Source organism: Globicephala melas, chromosome 1 (genome assembly GCF_963455315.2).
Source record: "Globicephala melas chromosome 1, mGloMel1.2, whole genome shotgun sequence".
NCBI lineage: Eukaryota > Metazoa > Chordata > Mammalia > Artiodactyla > Delphinidae > Globicephala > Globicephala melas.
Window position 1 is genome coordinate 79,938,514 of NC_083314.1, and position 16,624 is coordinate 79,955,137.

The window sequence follows — 16,624 nt, forward strand, 5'->3', positions numbered from 1 at the left end:
CAGCAATGTCCATGCCTATTGGTTATTACAGCCGCCACTCCAGTCTGGGACCACCTCCAGGGACTCCGAAGAGGTACACCCCACACAGCGAGAGCAGCGTTGCGGCTGGTTCCGGCTGACCGGAAGACCTAAACTGTTACACATATGGGCAATTCAGAGACCTGCAGTTTCAGACCAAAGTAGCAATAAGATATCCTGCGGCTTTGAGGGCAGGGGCAGGAAAATTCTCCAGAGTGCGAGCGGGAGAAAACAGATTAGAAAGGGTAGTTATTTTCTTTTAACCATTTTCTTTTACGTAGTCTCCACTGGCAGGTAGGTAACAGGTAAAAGCATAGACTTTGGGACAAGACAGACCTAGTGTAAATCCTGGATCGCTATGTAATTTTGGGTAAATTAATTTCTAATAAGCTTCAATTTTCTTATCTATAAAATGGGAATAATAATAGTTATCATTCTGAATTGTTGAGGTTAATTTTATGTAAATCGCCTAATACACTGCATGGTACACAGTAATGGGCAACAATAGCTACAAGCTATGAGAACAAATGAATATAACCACTTTGGGGCTAGAGCGAAAAATCTGCAGAGGGCACTCCTTGGAGTCCCTTCATACTCATCGTGCTTAAATAGGGACCTTAGAAACCTCTTAATCTTAAAGATGAGGAATTTAAGGTCAGAGAAGGTAAGTGGTTTAAGGCCAAACAGTAAGCACTGACGCTGGATTCTGAATCCACATCTTGTATTCTTCTACCACACCAGACTTTCTCTGGTAATAGAGTTTACTCCAATGCAACTCCCTCTTCACTTCAGAAAGAAGTGCCTGACCCTAGAATCTTAGCTCTCTGCTTCCTACACAAGACCTTTGCCACTCATTCCCATCCTAGCTCTCAACTTCCTTTATCCCTTCTCTTCCCTCTCCCTGCTATATCCAGAACACAGTACTAGGTATATTTGATTTGTTTTACACAATAAAAATTGAAACACAACCAGATATGTAGTAAAGTATGAGGGGAAATGGATTTGGGGACAGCTGTGAGTTTCTCAGTAATTCCCATTAGTCCCCTCACCTGGGGGTGGGGCTGGTTGGAGTTGGTTCTCAAGTTTCCAATGGTGATGTTATCAAGGATTGTGGAGGAAAAGCTGTCAGAGAAAGATGTTTAATCTAAGTTTCCAGAGGTTCTGAGAGAGGCAGCAGTTGATCTGAGTCACAGGCACCACCCTGGATCTTGGCTCCGTCTTCTGGTATGTTACACACCCTGAAATACAAAAAGAAATAAACAAGACTGTGGAAGAGGAAGATTACTTTGTGTGTGTGTGTGTGTGTGTGTGTGTGTGTGTGTGTGTGTGTGTGTGGTTGTGGTTGGGAAAAGGTAGGGAGAATTTTTAAATGGCATTCAGAAAGTGTGACAAACTTTACCCATGGCTCTGCACCAAAAGGGACAGGGGAGTGTTACATTGCAGGCAACAAATTGGTAGCTGCTCAATAAATAATTATTGACTTAAGAATACACCAATCACTGTACTGACTCAAAAGTCCAAAGTATTCATATACTGATACACACCTTCTTCAATCATTCTACTTTGTAAGGATAGTAGAGGGATGGTGGAATAAGTAGATTACAGTTATGGTAGCTCCCGGCACTCATCTCTCAAACATTTACTGACTGCTTACTGTGTGCAATGCACTGAGCTGAGTGCTCAGGAGGTGCCAATGAATCAACTACTATATCATCACATATGTAACCTGTTTTGCAGTGGAGGGAGGAAGGAAGGGATGTCAAGTTATTCCATTCCTCCCTGTGTGGCAAGCAAGCCAGCAAGCAAGCAGGCAAAAGCAAGCTAGCTAAGGCCAACGCATTAAGCACTGGTCCTTCACAGTGATTCTGATCTATGACTAGCATGTCTCAGCCTCGGAATTTTACTATGTGCGAAGTACCATGCTTCACTATCTCATTGAACTCCTAGAACCCCGACAAGTAGTAGCTCTTCTTACGCTCCCTTTAAAACATTGAAAATGCCTCTCAGGCAAGTCAAGCTGCAGTCCGTCTGAAACCAAGGCCTGTGTTCTGCCATACTATGCTGTCTCTCAGGGACCAGGATAATCATAATGCATCATGTTTGGTAGCACAGCTTTTTGTCTCTCCAGGGTACACTTCTAGGAGCCTCTGGGGCCTAAGAAGTCTTTAATATAGGGTGGAGAAAAAGGTCCAATAGAAAGCCAAGAAAAGAGGCAAAGAGGCATCTTACCAAATATCCTCTACCACACTAAGGTTAAGGAAAAAGAAGAGTTTAGGAAATAATGGCAGAAGATTTCACAGAAGTCTAGGGAAAAGGGAATCCTCAGTAAAGGGTATACTGGACCCTTAATTTTGGGAAATTCTCAGCCTTTACTCCACTTTTAGAATAGACATCCTGTTAGCTAAAGCTTTGGTTGAGGAGGTACTGCTTTTATAATGTTAAACTATTTGTAAGAATTCTCTCCATTGAAGGTAAAGTACATTTCCCACTTGTTATCAGGATCAACACATTACCTCCAAATCTTAGTTTTTAGAAGCAAAATTTCCCTGCACCAAAGAAATTTTAAAAGATATTGGAGGTAAAAGAGAGAAATGTAAAAAGGTAAAATACATAAAGAAAGGTTTACATCATTGCCACCAAATGCTTTTGAGGCCCAAAGAACTAGCCAAGTGGTTAAGCCTACAGTAGGTACTGTGGGGAGTTTAGGTTAAAAAAAATTTTTTTTTCTTTAGTAATGAAGATCTAGGACGCAGCCAAACTTTAACTTTGCTTTAAAGATGCTACAAAGAGAAAGTCCGGCCAAGTTTGCTGAATAAATCAAGAGGGGGAAGCTTCCTACCCAGAGCATGGGGATAAATTGAACTTTGAAGACAAAACCTTTGGCTCACCTAAAAATCTCTACTAACATTTCCCTTTCCCAAGACATTTCTTGAGCCTGAGAAACAAGGAAACAGCCACCTCCACCCTGCCTTTTAAATGACCCTGGTTGGTCAGGTCAAGACCAACGGAAAAATATGAAGTCTCCCAAACACAGGAGTCAGTGCCAACTTGTTTGATACTGAAGTAAAAAAAAACCAAAGCAAAGAGCAAAGTACTCTGAAAGAAGGCCCTAGCTACATCTACGGAAGATTACATACAACTATGGCCCACTACCCAAAAAACCAAGATTTCAAATTAATACTTCCTTAATCTCTACTGCCTTTGACAATGATTGGCTACCTAGAAAATGGGACCTTAAGGATTGCCTCATGTGGATGCAAAGGATTCCTAGCCAGGGGAGGAGAAAACAGAAGGAACTGGATGCTGCCCATCTTCTTTCTACCCATTCCAACTGAAATACTCCAAGAAAAAAAATGTAGGAAGTTTCAAGTCTTATCTCCTTCCCACAAATTATGTGGCAAAGGACTTAATTCTCAAAAAGAAGGGGATCCAATGGGGAAGGGAAAGGAGGTAATGTGGTTGGAACATCTAATTTGCTAGGAACCTCAGCAGATCCAGGGTGTACTGGTTTAGCCAACACCCTTTTAAGTCAGACACAAACAACTGCAGCCTGTATTTGTTCTCTCTGTTGGCACTGCTCACTAGCCCCTCCACCCATATCTGTGTTCTCAACGTTTGACTCTTGCCACAGTGATAACAAAGGGAAAGGACAGGAAAAAAATAAAATAGAACCGTAAGGTAACTGTAATATCAGTTTCTAGATAGATCTCAGCCTTCTTATCCCCTTCCCCTCAAACTTGTAACTAAGCATTAAAGGTTTCTTCTGTCCTCCCCCAGCAGTTCGTCAGAAATTGATATTTAATTCTACATTGCACTTGCTCCTTTCCTTTAAGGCATTATGTGCTTCTTTCTACTTCTACGTGGGGGGAGAACAGGATGTTTACTTAGGAGCCATCTCACTTATGGGTATCCCTCTTGCAGCTTTGTCTGTGCAGACTCAATGAGTTATTACTCAGCAATTGTAAACAGCAGCTGACCGGACTTGTCCATACGGTTACTCATAAACAAGTATGAGAAACGCCTCAATACCCTAAAACCTACTCAGATAGTGTTTATGTTATTCTGTCTACATACATGAGGGGGTAACTCATTCCTCCTATACCATATTGGCTTAAATAGAACAATTTTGGGGAAGTTATGTATTTTCAACATGCTCAGAAAGGCCGATGAGGAATTCTAAAAGCTGTTGCTTCCTTGGGGTGAAGACAGGAATCAGGAGGGCAAGTCAAGGTCCCAACTGGGGACCAGGAAGTAAGGGTGAGCCAGATTCCAGAAGCAGCTGGCATAGTGGTACACCCTACCTGCTGGGCGTGTTCCTAGGCTATTTCCAAAGTGTCTGGTGACACATCTGTAGCTTCACGTATTCAAGGCTGCTATTTAGAGCATTCTACCCTGCCAGTGACCCAGCCTGGTCCAGACGCAGCAACTCTCTTTAACCCTTAAGCCAACATTCGATTTATTAAGCCTCCCTGGGTTATGAAAAAGGGATGGGGCAAGAGAGAGGGGTTGAGTGTAGCTTCTGTATGACAGACTGTCAATATGCAAGAAGGGCAGATGTGGGCAAAGAATTGACCAGAAGGATCCCTATCACCACTACCCCAATTTTATGTTTGCTTTAAAAATGCTTCTTCGCTCACGACTGTACAACTTTTTGAAGACATAACACAAGTTATCATCCATACAGTATACCCACTTCATTACCAACCATTCCCTGAACATCTTGATCTCACCCCACCCATCATCCCTTTCAAAATTGAATTTCATAAAGGATCAAAGAGAAAACCACAAGGCCATAAAGATCTCTCAAGAGGCTCAGACTGCCTTCAGTGACACTGAATGCAGAAGTCAAAGGGGACGACAGCTGGACAAGATCAGTGCGAGAGGGGAAAAGTCAACCACACAACAAAGGAAACCATACTTTATTAAACAGGAAACAAAAACAATTTTGGGGGCAAAGAGATTTAAAAAAAAAAAAAAAGAGGAATGGCTGGAAGAGAGGGAAGGGCAAGTGGTCACAAGGAAGGGATGAGATGGGTGGTCTGTGGCATCTGTGTTTGCCTTAGAACCGTGCAGGCACATACACCAGCCCCTCTACCCTCCATGCACTCTTAGACCAAAAAGCCAATACAATTGTATCTTCAGAGATATATCCAGGCTTTTCTTCCTGCATTCTGTAGCTGGTTTCACCTTCAGCCCTGGACAGTCATGGAGGGTCTTTGCTGGAGAAAATTTAGGTCTTTCCAACCATAGGCCTGTTCCACAAAGCAGCGGTTTCAACTCCTGGAGAAGTTCCCTCCTATTGGCACTCACCAGAGAAGCCAGGGGCCCTTGGTCAAAGCCCCAGATCTCAAAGAAAAATGTCAAACCTTTAGAACTAGTTATTTTATTAAATGATATTAATACACATTTCAAAAGGATTTCATTGTTGTTGCCTCTAAAGCATGTACTTGTTTTGTTTTCCACACTGAACACGTGAGAATATCAATCCAACATATCTAATTTTAATCTTAACAGGCACCCCAGCCCATTCGAAAAAAGGGGGGAGGGGGAGGAGGGGAAGAAAAAGGGGGAAAAAGCAGTCATTTACAGCGGCTTCAAAACAATAACAGCTGAAGCTTAATTCTGCATGAACCAGTAACTTCAGGATTGATAGTGAATATTTTGCAATTAGAAGTTTAGCATATTCACATTATCTAGATAGGTTTGCTGTACCATATATATCACAAACATTGTACTCCTGGGATCGGAAAGGATAAAAGGCCTATTCTCTTATCATTTTACCCTCCCTGGAAACAAATCAAATTCTGTTTATTCTCAACTTTTGGGAGGGCAGAGGGGAGCAGGGAGACAGGTTTCATCTAAGCTGACTGAAGAGTAAACTCTTACAAAATACTCAAGGACTCAATTTCTGATACTGTATCACTGTGTTTTAAGTGGTACCAGTGTATTCATGACCCCCACCCACTGATTCTCTGTCTGTGATTTTACAGTGAGCACCAAGGACGTTAGTAACAACTTCACATATTCTGCTTGCATATGAATCATGTCCTTGCCAAGATACACTATGCTATGCTTTCTTTAAAAAAATCTTGTTTATTTTTTAAACTCAGGTTGAAATACAAAAGTCAGAGCATGGGCAGGGAGTTTTAAATCACAGACAAAGAAAGAATAAAACCCCTTTGTTTCATGTTATGAATACCAGAATTGTCTTTTTTGTTTCACTATATCACATATATACATTGTTGTCTTCATTTACTGCTGTAGACAGATTTCCTTAAAGTTAACAACAGCTGACAAGTCACATACAAATCCTCACTTCCATCTTGAAACAAATGCACTGAGGATTCTGTGGCTTAAAAAAAAAAAAAAAAAAAACACTCCACAAAAAAACCAACCCTTAAAAGTCCATCTTTTAAACTGTACAACAAGGTCCTTCTTTCATGGATTAGCTATCATGCTTTTGAGGACAATAGCCCTGCCCCAACATTCAGGAAGCCACTGTCCTGACAACCCCGCATTTTCTGATAAAATCAAATGGTCAGAGAGCCTTTTCAAGTAAACACTACTTTTAGCTTAAACGAGAGCAGCAAAAAGAATTCACATTCTTTTATTCTAGAATAAAAAAACATCCCACTTTTCTGCAAAGGAAGAAAAATCCTATCCCAGTTTCGAGTCAGAGAGAACTCTCCCTTTCCCTCCCCCCACCCCCACCCTCACACTCTCTTATACTTTTCTCTAAACAAATGTCTTAGGACTCAATATAACTGTACTGTTTCTTTGCTTTGCTACACTATATACCCCACCCCACTTACAAGGTCGTGGTATCATGCATTTTTGCGGGGGGTGGGTGGGGGGGAAGCTACAGGGCAGAGAGGCTTGAGAAGGTCAAAGAAAGAAAGAACAGTTGGCTTAAAACCAGAAACGCATTAGGAAGATGAATGACTTGCAGGATCCTAACCAAAGAAAACATGACGAGCCCAAATAAATAATATGGAATAAATTACACAAAAACTCCCAAACTATGATGCACACCTGGTTTAAGCTGCTCTTTATCTGAAACGCTCTTTATCTGAAAAGCAAGTTTCTTTTGAGACAAATAATCATCTTCTGTCACTACACTGCCCACTCTCTCCCATCTTTAATATTTCGCTGGAGGAATCCAGGGCAATCCCCATACTTCCTACAGTTACTCCTATACTAACTTGGAAGAAAATATGAAACTTGCTAGAATTTCCTTTTCTTTTACTCATCTGGCTGGAGATGACCAGTGTGTACCTTGGGGTAAGACACTAAATAAAAAAGAGTAGTAAAGCAACATTTGCCTTTCAGTGTCCCTAGATATAAACACTCAGAATGCAGTGATTGTCTTTTTCCCAGTACTAGTTGTAGAAATACAAATAAGAAGCCTTTCAGTTCAGGGACAAGAAAAGCATTCCTTTCTCGTGGAAAATGACTAAGGGCAGAAACATTATTTTCTATTGAGAGTGGGAGGTGAGGTTAAGGATTGAGCCTTGACAGGCTGCTATCTGTAGAGTGGGGTAAATTTGAATTTATCGGGTCCTCCTGTTTCTCTGTAAAGATACATATAATAATATCCACTTGTCACTAAGACAGATCTAAAGAGGTATAATATAAAGAAAGATGCTACTGAACTTCCTCCTTCGAAATACCAAGAAGAGGGGTGAATACAGGACTAGGTCAAGGGGAAAAGAAAGATAAAGACAAATATTTCCCTTTCCCTTGTAGTTAACTTTTGCTGAAAACTACCAATAAATGTCACTTACGTTAGGGAGGCACCATGGTAAAAATGTGTACTTATTAAAAAATACAGGGATAATATTTGATAACATTTCAGTTACACCTTCATATCAATTGTCAACTGTAGTGACTTTCTCTCTGGCTAAAGCAGAAATGAAAACTGAGGGAGGAAAAGTCAAGAAAGAAAAGCAGGAAGCAAGAACTTGGTGCAAGATGTGTGAAACTACCTCAGAAATGTTTCCTTGTTTATGACAGATGGGCAGGTCACAACACACCATTTAACAGTTCCTTTCTCTAGCGCTCTATATTGTAGCTACTCCTTATTTTAAACTTTAAATTATATCCAGCCCCCTTTCTTTCACTCCAAGTATAAAGAGGAAAATTTTTTACTAGGATAAAATGAGGTCCGTATCTCCTCAAAGTTACTGCCTGATAGTACTTTAGAAGAGGAAAAAAAAGAAGAAAAAAAAAAGAAGCTTTAGATTTTAGGAGAGAGGTAAAGAACTCAACTGCAACATGCCTTTAAAAACAAAACAAAGCAGAACAAAACAACTTGACAGGTCCCAGGTCTCCCACATTTCTCCCCTGCAACATCTCCTGGCTGTCAGCAGGCCACAGAGCATACAGGGAAGAGAGCCACACTGGTTACAGCAGTAACGGAGCTGCAGAGAGAAGGGGACAGGAATCCTTCCACTGACTACTTTTGACATGCCAAGCCCAAAATAACATCCCAACATTGCACATGTTATTATCTGTACTGATGGAAGTTTTATTTCAAATGTAATAATACTCTTCCATAGATGGGGTAAGATACGAGCTGTTTTCCTCCCCACCCCTCAAACCCCCAGCCAAATGAAGTGGCTTTGGTTGTGTTTCTTTGCCCCCCACCCCCTTAAAATACAAACAAGTTGGAGAAGGTGGGTGTAAGTGCAGTGGGAGGAAGGACTGGATGGAATAGTGAAATGTGGGCATATGCACATGGGACTTTTTAATTTGGAAGGGAGGTCCTCTGTCATAATAAAAAAAAGAAAAAATAAATCAAAGGAGGGAAAACAAACAAAAACAACAATAATACACCAAACTCCTACTTCCAATTCTCTCTAGACTGTTCAAAATGCCTTTCCCTTAGTTTCCATCAGTACCTGGGAGGGAAGAATGGGCGTTTTGGTGCAAAGAACGGAGGGCCCCTAGCGAAAGGTGGCCTGGGTCTCTTTAAACTGTGAAAAGGGTCTCTGCTGAGAAAAGGTTCCCTAGGCCGGAAGTCTGGCCGGGGACTCCGCAAGATCATACCACTCCGGCTGATGGCGTCTCTGTGTGAGGGACCCAAGGGGGGGCCGCTGCTGTTGCTGCTGCCTCCCCCACCTCCTCCTCCATGGGCTGGGCCCAAGTGCTCCAGAGAAAGGGAGGGTAGGCTCAGGCTCTCGCGTACACGGCTAAGGCCAGGGCCGTTGAGGTCCCGTTGGGTGGGGCCCCCATGGTCCCTGGGTCCTGGGAGCACCCCAAAATGATCAGCCAGGGTCCCCTGAAGGAGGGAACTATGGTCCTTGGGAAATACTGCCACAGCCCCCGCCACTCCGTGCTCTGCCAGTGGTGGGGTCGGGAAGGGTACAACCCCAGAGTGGTCAACAGGAGGCGGAGGAGGAGGAGGAGTGGAGAAAGGGACGCCACTCCCGCCACTGCTGCTATGTTCCCCAGGGGGCGGAGGAGGGGGTGGGGTGGGGAAAGGAACTCCGCTGTGCTCTCCAGGAGGAGGTGGGGCAGCATGGGCCAGGGCTGCCTCCTTTGTGAAGGGGTTCGAAAGATCCACAGAGGGTAGATGAGTGGGTGCATCTCGAGAGAAGATACCACCATGATCCTTAGGAGGAGCAGGTGGGGCAGATGATGGCCCCACTGGCTCTCTCTGGAAGGGTGTCCCATGTTCCAATGGGGACGGGGGGAGATGATGCTCAAATGTTGAGTTGAAACTGTTGGAACGAAAGCTGCCGACACTTTCCTGAAATTGGGGTGCTCGTTCTTTGTATGGTGCTGTTTTAAAGCCAGTGAGGCCTCCGCTGCCCCCACCCCCAAGGGATGCCAACTCAGAGGCACTTGAGGGGCCATTGTCAAAAGAGCTGCCTGAGGTGCTCAGATCAAACCAACCCACCCTTGAAGCCTCACGCCCATGTCCTCTATTTCCCTTCCCAGGAACTCGGATGGACTCTACAGTCTGTATTGGCTCCCCTGACATCCTCCTATTAGATGCATTATGATAACCCAAGGTCTCTATAGGGGCCCCCTTTTCTTCCGTACTATCAGGCAAGTCTAAGCAGGAGGAGGAGACTCGGGTCTCTATGCGGTAGTGCTCTTCTTGCTGCTGCTGATCACTGGCTGTCAAGCTGGGCTGGGAGAGGTTTGAGAGACTGACACCATCACTTGAAGTGCCCTTGCTGGGGGCCTGGCCAAAATGTTTATCATCTGAGGGCTTTCGTGAGGCATTTTTAAGCATATTTTTAAACTCAATCGTCGATGTGGTGGAAATGGTGGAGGCCAGGACTTTCTCCACGCCTGACGTGGGTGGGTGGCCCGTGGGAGCAGCAAGGGTATTCTGCGGAGAGAAAAGGGAACGATGTGGAACTGGGTGAGGAGAGTCTGGGTACTGCTTCTGTGGCAAACTGAGATGCCCAGTGGTAGACTGAGACAAGTTATTGTGGTTGGAGTCAGGGGTGAAAAATGAATCATTCTTACTCGGTGATGGTGACCGGTCAGGCCCAGGTTCATTCCCTCTTATGCTGAAGGCACCAAAAAGCCCAGGGGAAGACGAGAGACGGTCACAGTTCTCACTAGAGTCCAGGAGGGCCCTCACAGATGGAGGGAAGGCAGACTTTACCCCAAATTCTTGGCCCCTGTGGCTGTAACTGGACAAGATGGGCTGGTACTCGGTGGTATCAGAAAGCTTGCTTGATTTCAGGATAGATTTGGCTGGTTTCTTCTCTAGGTTCATCATGGCAGAGGGTGGAGGCCCTGAATACTCAAAATCTCGGTAATCTTCATCTTCCTGGAAAGAAGTATCTGGATAGAATTTCTCCTGTGAAGAGTCCATCAGGGAAGATGGTCTCTCCATTCCATCAGAAGGCTGCTTATAGGGTGATTCACTGCCCAGGCCAAAGGGTCGATATGTAGATACAGAATTGGAGAGCTCTCGAGGGTAGCTTTCCTCTCTCCCAGGGGGTGGTGATCTTGTACTGCTGGGTGTTGAGGAACCAGGGCTAATGATCTTAGAAAGCAGGGACATGGTATCTACACTGCTGGATGTGGGCTTGTCCATCATCTCATCCTGGGTGGGTGTCCCACTCCGTTCATCCCGCACAGGGGTTCCATCAATGTTGTCGATTGATGTGCTAGTAGGGCCACGCTGGAAGTCTGAGGGATGGCTTTCTGCTGGGGCACTGGATCCCAAACTGCTCAGGATTGGGATGTTTAAGTTTAAGCCACTGAAACCAGGATTACCTTTTAAGAAGTTGTGGATCTTCATTTCCAGGCTTGGGGAGGTGGACTCTGACTCCAGCTTTGGCTTGGAGATCTCTGAAGATTGGCACATGGCAACTTCAGTAGGTGGGGCAGCAGGGCTAGTATTGTGGGTACCTGTAAACCCCAGAGTGTTGGATGGTAGCTTGAAAGTAGAGCTGGGGAGCCCTGGGCTTTGCCCAATTGAGGCCTTGCTGGCTGAAGTTGAAGAGACTTCAGAAGTTGATGAATTAGGGGAATAGCTGAAGCTTTTCGGAATAAAGGATTGGGTATTGGAGGGCAGATTTCTTCCTTTTATGCTAGAGACTGTGGTGTTGGCAGGGGAAGCCGAAGTGCTCTGGGATGCAGCTTCGCTGGATGGAACTGGGTTCCCAGTAACACTCTGAAGTAAAGATGACAGGCCTGTAGAAACAAAGATTAGAGGAGTTAAAAAGAACTCCCTACCTTCCAATGAAAACAATGTAGGCTAATTGGATATTCTTATTCATTCCAGTGGGAACCAGATAGACATTAAAATATGAGATCAAAGGGAATCCAGACCAAACAAGTAATGGCTAAATGTCATAGAAAACATTGGACCTATTTATCAATATAAGAAGAGCAAATTACTGAAATGTTTCTAGTAGTCATGAAACAAGTCCAACATGGCAAAATAAAAGGCAACAGGATGGGGGAGATTTTAGTGTCAGAATCATTCACAGTTTAAACAAGACAAAGCAGGAAAAGAAAGGTGCAAAATTACTTTTAAAGTAACACTTTAAGCCAGTATTTCTTAATGTTTGGTCTGTGGAACTGTTTCTCTAAATGCAAATAGATATTCTGCCCTATCCTTCCTTTCCAACCTCCACAACTGTCTCTAACAAGTTAACCTACACTGTTATTCTCAGGAGAGAGATAGCAATATGCAAATTGCAGAAATTTATTTGAACTGGGATGCTTTTTTCAAGGAGCATCTCTTGCCACACTGGTGTTATCTTTGGGGAAACAGAGCTTTGGTTGTAAAAATTTTAGTTGTAAAATGTAGCAATAATAAATATACAAACATACACCACAAAGCTTATACAGCTAGACCATTGGGGCACTGATTCTTTCACAAGAAAACATACAATCCCCTTCTTATAGCTTGGAAAATTCAAGGATTATTCAGGCTGACACTGATGAAATTCACCCCCACTCACTGACAGACAAAACCTTCTCAGAAGCACTGAGAAAGAATTCTTTGGGGCAAAGAAGACTAAAGTTCACCAAAGCAAACTGCTCTTGCAGAAAAATGCTTGGAAAAATACTTGATAAAGAGATAACAGAAGGTCCTTTATATTCAATCACATTTTGGAAAATCTCCTCAATTTCTGATCACAAATGAAAAGTTTATGTATACTTCACCTGAATTTACAGCTTTCAGTCATACATTAAAACTGTTCCTTCATAACGATATGTGAAAGAAAATAATATTTCATATGATACTTCAATTAATGTTTCTTCAAAATATCAATTTTTATCCTTATTTGCTAAGAGATTTAAGGTCTTAAGAATTTTAAGGTTGCTCCATCCTTGTGACATTTTCAAATCCCATCAACTTCTAAATAATGATGCACGGCTTTTATTACTATCCAGTGTTTGATAATATCCAAATAATTGAAATATTATTTCAGTTATTATCCTCCTGAAAAAAAAATCCATGTTTCATTTCCAAAAAGGTCCCTGGCTATATAATTTTCTCCTTCCTAACAGTTTGATTTAATTCTTAGTAGTAACTGCTCTTACCAAAACCAGAAGTCTTCAAGCACTAGAAAGTGAGATATGATAATATCATGATTTTAAAAAGATATTTCAGTATTATCTTTCAGCTGTTGTGAAATAAATTCTTCAGAAGACCATCTTCTTAACAAAGATACTACTCAGATTTCTGGTAATAGGTGAAATAATCTCTTACCGCTAAATATTAATTTTCTTCAATCTTAAACCATAGTCTACGGCCTCTGCCTACTGAAGTCATTCTTTTGTGCTGAAATCAGTCAATAAGGGCTGTGGGTGATTCAGAGCAAAGTTCTAAGAGATTTCCTTTATGGTCTTTGAAGAAATGTATCTATTTAAGTTGCCGGACACAGTTCTTTTAAAAGGCTAGGAGAGGGGCTTCCCTGGTGGCGCAGTGGTTGAGAGTCCGCCTGCCGATGCAGGGGACACGGGTTCGTGCCCCGGCCCGTGAGCCATGGCCGCTGAGCCTGTGCGTCCGGAGCCTGTGCTCCGCAACGGGAGAGGTCATAACAGTGAGAGGCCCGTGTACCGCAAAAATAAATAAATAAATAAAATAAAATAAAATAAAAATAAAAGGCTAGGAGAATTCCACTTTCCATAAGGAATTGAAAGGTGATAAACTGCCCTGTTATTCCACAAAGCTTGTTTCCTGAGATTCCCACTTTTCATTTTGTCATAACACACCTAGTTCTGTTCAAATTTTGCCTGATGAGAAGGTCCACATGATACTATTGTTACAATCTGCTGAAAAAAAAGGCTTCTTCTTTAAGATCTAAGTATTATATCTATATAAGAAGTTAAAATACGAGTTCAAAATTTTTACTGTAACTACAGGATGGTGATAGAAGAAGGAGTGGAAAGTAGAAATCATATAAACATGCCAATCTCTCAAACTAATTATCCCTGAAATCAGTAGTATGAGATGCACTGTAGCATCATCATTAATTCTTTTGCGGGTTCCAATATGTAGAGCTGTGGATTACTATTTCACAGTATTTAGTTATGTGTAACAAAATTCTCTTACATGGTAAGACAAAGCTCACTATAATACAGTGCCTGGCGGATACACTTACAGAACAGTTTAGGAAATAAGAAAATTAACAGATACCTGTACTGCTGCTCTCTATTCATATAAAGCAGGATCTCAGCACCACTGACATTTGGGCGGGATACTTCCTTGTTGTTGGGACTGTCCTATGCATTGTAGGGTTAAGCAGCATCCCTGGCTTCCACCCACTAGAGGTATAGCACCCCGACCCCGACCCCAGCTGTGACAAACAAAAACGTCTTCAGACATTGCCAAATGTCCCCTGGAGGCTCCTGGTTGAGAACTACTGATAAAGAGTAAGTCACTATATTGAAGCTGTAATTCACTGCATAATTATACTGAGGTTGGTATCTGGAGGGTCTGAGAACAAAGAGCAAGGTAAGCTTTATGAAAAAATGTTAGAAGCAGATGGTTTTAGCACAAAACAAGATAATTAGCAAAGGTGAAGAGACAGGTTCAAATAAGGTAGCGATAATCGCTAGGCAGAAAATAAAAAAAGGTATGATATCTATAGAGGCCTCTATAAAACATTAGGACATAAAAAAAGAGATAATCATGTCTCATAAGAGTTCTGATAGATTGATCTTTCTTACTGTCTTTAGCTTCAGTTAACATTAAAATGTGTAGAACTCAACATGTACTAACTTATACTAAGAGGTTGGGATACATGGTTTAAGTAAAAGAATACTGGACTCCAGTCAAGAAATCTGGCTTTTAGTCTCAGCTCTTCACTGAACAGACAGATGTGTGATCTTAAGCAGGTCACATCACCTCACTGAGTGTTAATTTCCTCACCTGAGGAGGGTATCGGACTAGAGGACATTTAAAGTCTCTTTCAGCTTTGACATTTCAGAATTCTATAAATGTCAGTTTGTACATGATAAAGAGAATAATGAATTATTCTGAATTATACATTTCATAGCTTTGGATTCCTCAGAAATGGAATCCAGGATTAAGCCAGAGACAAACATTCACGATTCAAGTCCCTCTAGCGCATGTCAGTTTACCTTGCAGTGCAGGGGCTGACTGTGTCTGGGTTTTGGAAAGAGCAGACAGAATGCTCTCTGGGGTGATCTCCACCTTCGAGAGGATATTTGCTAGAGGGTTATGAGATGTTGTCGTGGCAGGTGCAGGTGTTTTCAGACCACTGGTGAGGTTGCTGGGACTTGCAGGAGTTCCTGGAGAAGGTCTTGATGCAGGACTGACCCCTGGTGGCAGAAAGATTAACTCAAGAAAATGAAATTCAAAATGAGCTATAAATTCATGATACTTTCCAGTCACTTAATTGAGTATGGTATGTTCAATAGGAATTCTTCTGGGAATGATCCACAAATTGTCCATCTTGTACAAAGAGAAAATCTGAAAATTAGATTAAGACTTGCTCCTATCTACTTGGAACACTGTTAAATTAGATAAGTATTAAGTTATTTTTTTTCATATGTATTTACTACTTTTCAGAGTCCCAATAGAGACCAGAGAACCTATTTCTTTTTTCTCTACCAAATGGAACCTACACCTCAGACTCCTCTAAGTGCTCAACAGATATTGCTGGCTAATTATGATCAGACTGGGCCACTGCATAATTCTATGTGATAAGTAAGTTATTTCCTTTTGAAATGGACTTTAAAATGAGGGTTATATAAGCAATCTTTACATGTTTACATTTTAAAATACTGGGTTGATTCTTAACATAGGAAAAATGGTATATAAAGAAGAAATGATTTTTGATTTTTTTAACAATCAAAAATATAGACAGGCATTTCACACAAAAAAATGATAAGCATATGAAAGAAATTTTAACCACATCTTTAATCAAAGGAATGCAAACGAACAATTTTTTTAAGACTGAATTTGACAAAGTATAAAACAAAACAGGTTGGAGAGGTTGAGGAACAATGGGAACTTTCATATACTTGGTACATAAAATAGTACGTTTTTTGGAGATCATTTTAGTTATAACATGAAAAGACTTAAAAACCTACATGCAGAATTTTTTGGAGTCTTTATCTTTTAGAAATACTTAGTTATTTATGAAGAAATGAAATAATTGGTATTTTCTTCAAAATAATCAGGATTGGATAGGGCATAGCAGAAACAAGATTGGCCATGTGTTTACAGTGTTGAAGATGAGTGATGAGCATGTAGAGGAGCTCTACTTTATTTATCTTCGTTAAATCTTCCATTAAAAAAAGTCCCATATACTTATCAACCCTTTTAAGAAGGGTTGTGCATAAAATTTTAGCATCAAGGTTGTTCATTACAGTATTCTTTATAACAGCGAAAAACTGGAAACACACTAGATGTTCTGATAATAAAGGCTTACATAAATTATTGAATGCTATTAAATGATATAGCTGAAGGTTTAATGACTTACAAAAACATCCATGATATGTAGTTAAATTTTAAGTAGTTGCTTTCAAAAGAGTACAGTTGTCCCTCGGTACCCATGGGGGGTTGGTTTCAGGACTCCTGAATATATCAAAATCTGTGGATGCTCAAGTCCCTTATAAAATGGTATAGTACTTGCATATAACCTATGCA

At 41.6% G+C, this 16,624-nt stretch overlaps 1 protein-coding gene across 7 annotated transcripts in view; it reads right to left on the bottom strand.

Moving 5' to 3' along the window:
• Position 1: 1 nt before the first annotated feature.
• Positions 2–16,624, bottom strand: part of RPRD2 (regulation of nuclear pre-mRNA domain containing 2) — a 90,120-nt gene continuing 73,497 nt past the window's right edge. For 3 of the 7 annotated variants that reach the window (XM_030846277.3, XM_060299905.2, XM_060299899.2), the window contains 4 exons: positions 15,091–15,291; positions 8,919–11,682; positions 1,068–1,256; positions 2–133 (listed from right to left, as the gene is read on the bottom strand). In XM_030846277.3, coding sequence (XP_030702137.2) covers positions 1,163–1,256; positions 8,919–11,682; positions 15,091–15,291 — 3,059 coding nt within the window. In that variant the 3' untranslated portion in view covers positions 2–133; positions 1,068–1,162. Of the gene's footprint in view, positions 134–1,067; positions 1,257–4,920; positions 11,683–15,090; positions 15,292–16,624 lie in introns of those variants that run through there. The other 4 variants (XM_030846279.3, XM_060299921.2, XM_030846278.3 and 1 more) reach the window with 2 other exon arrangements.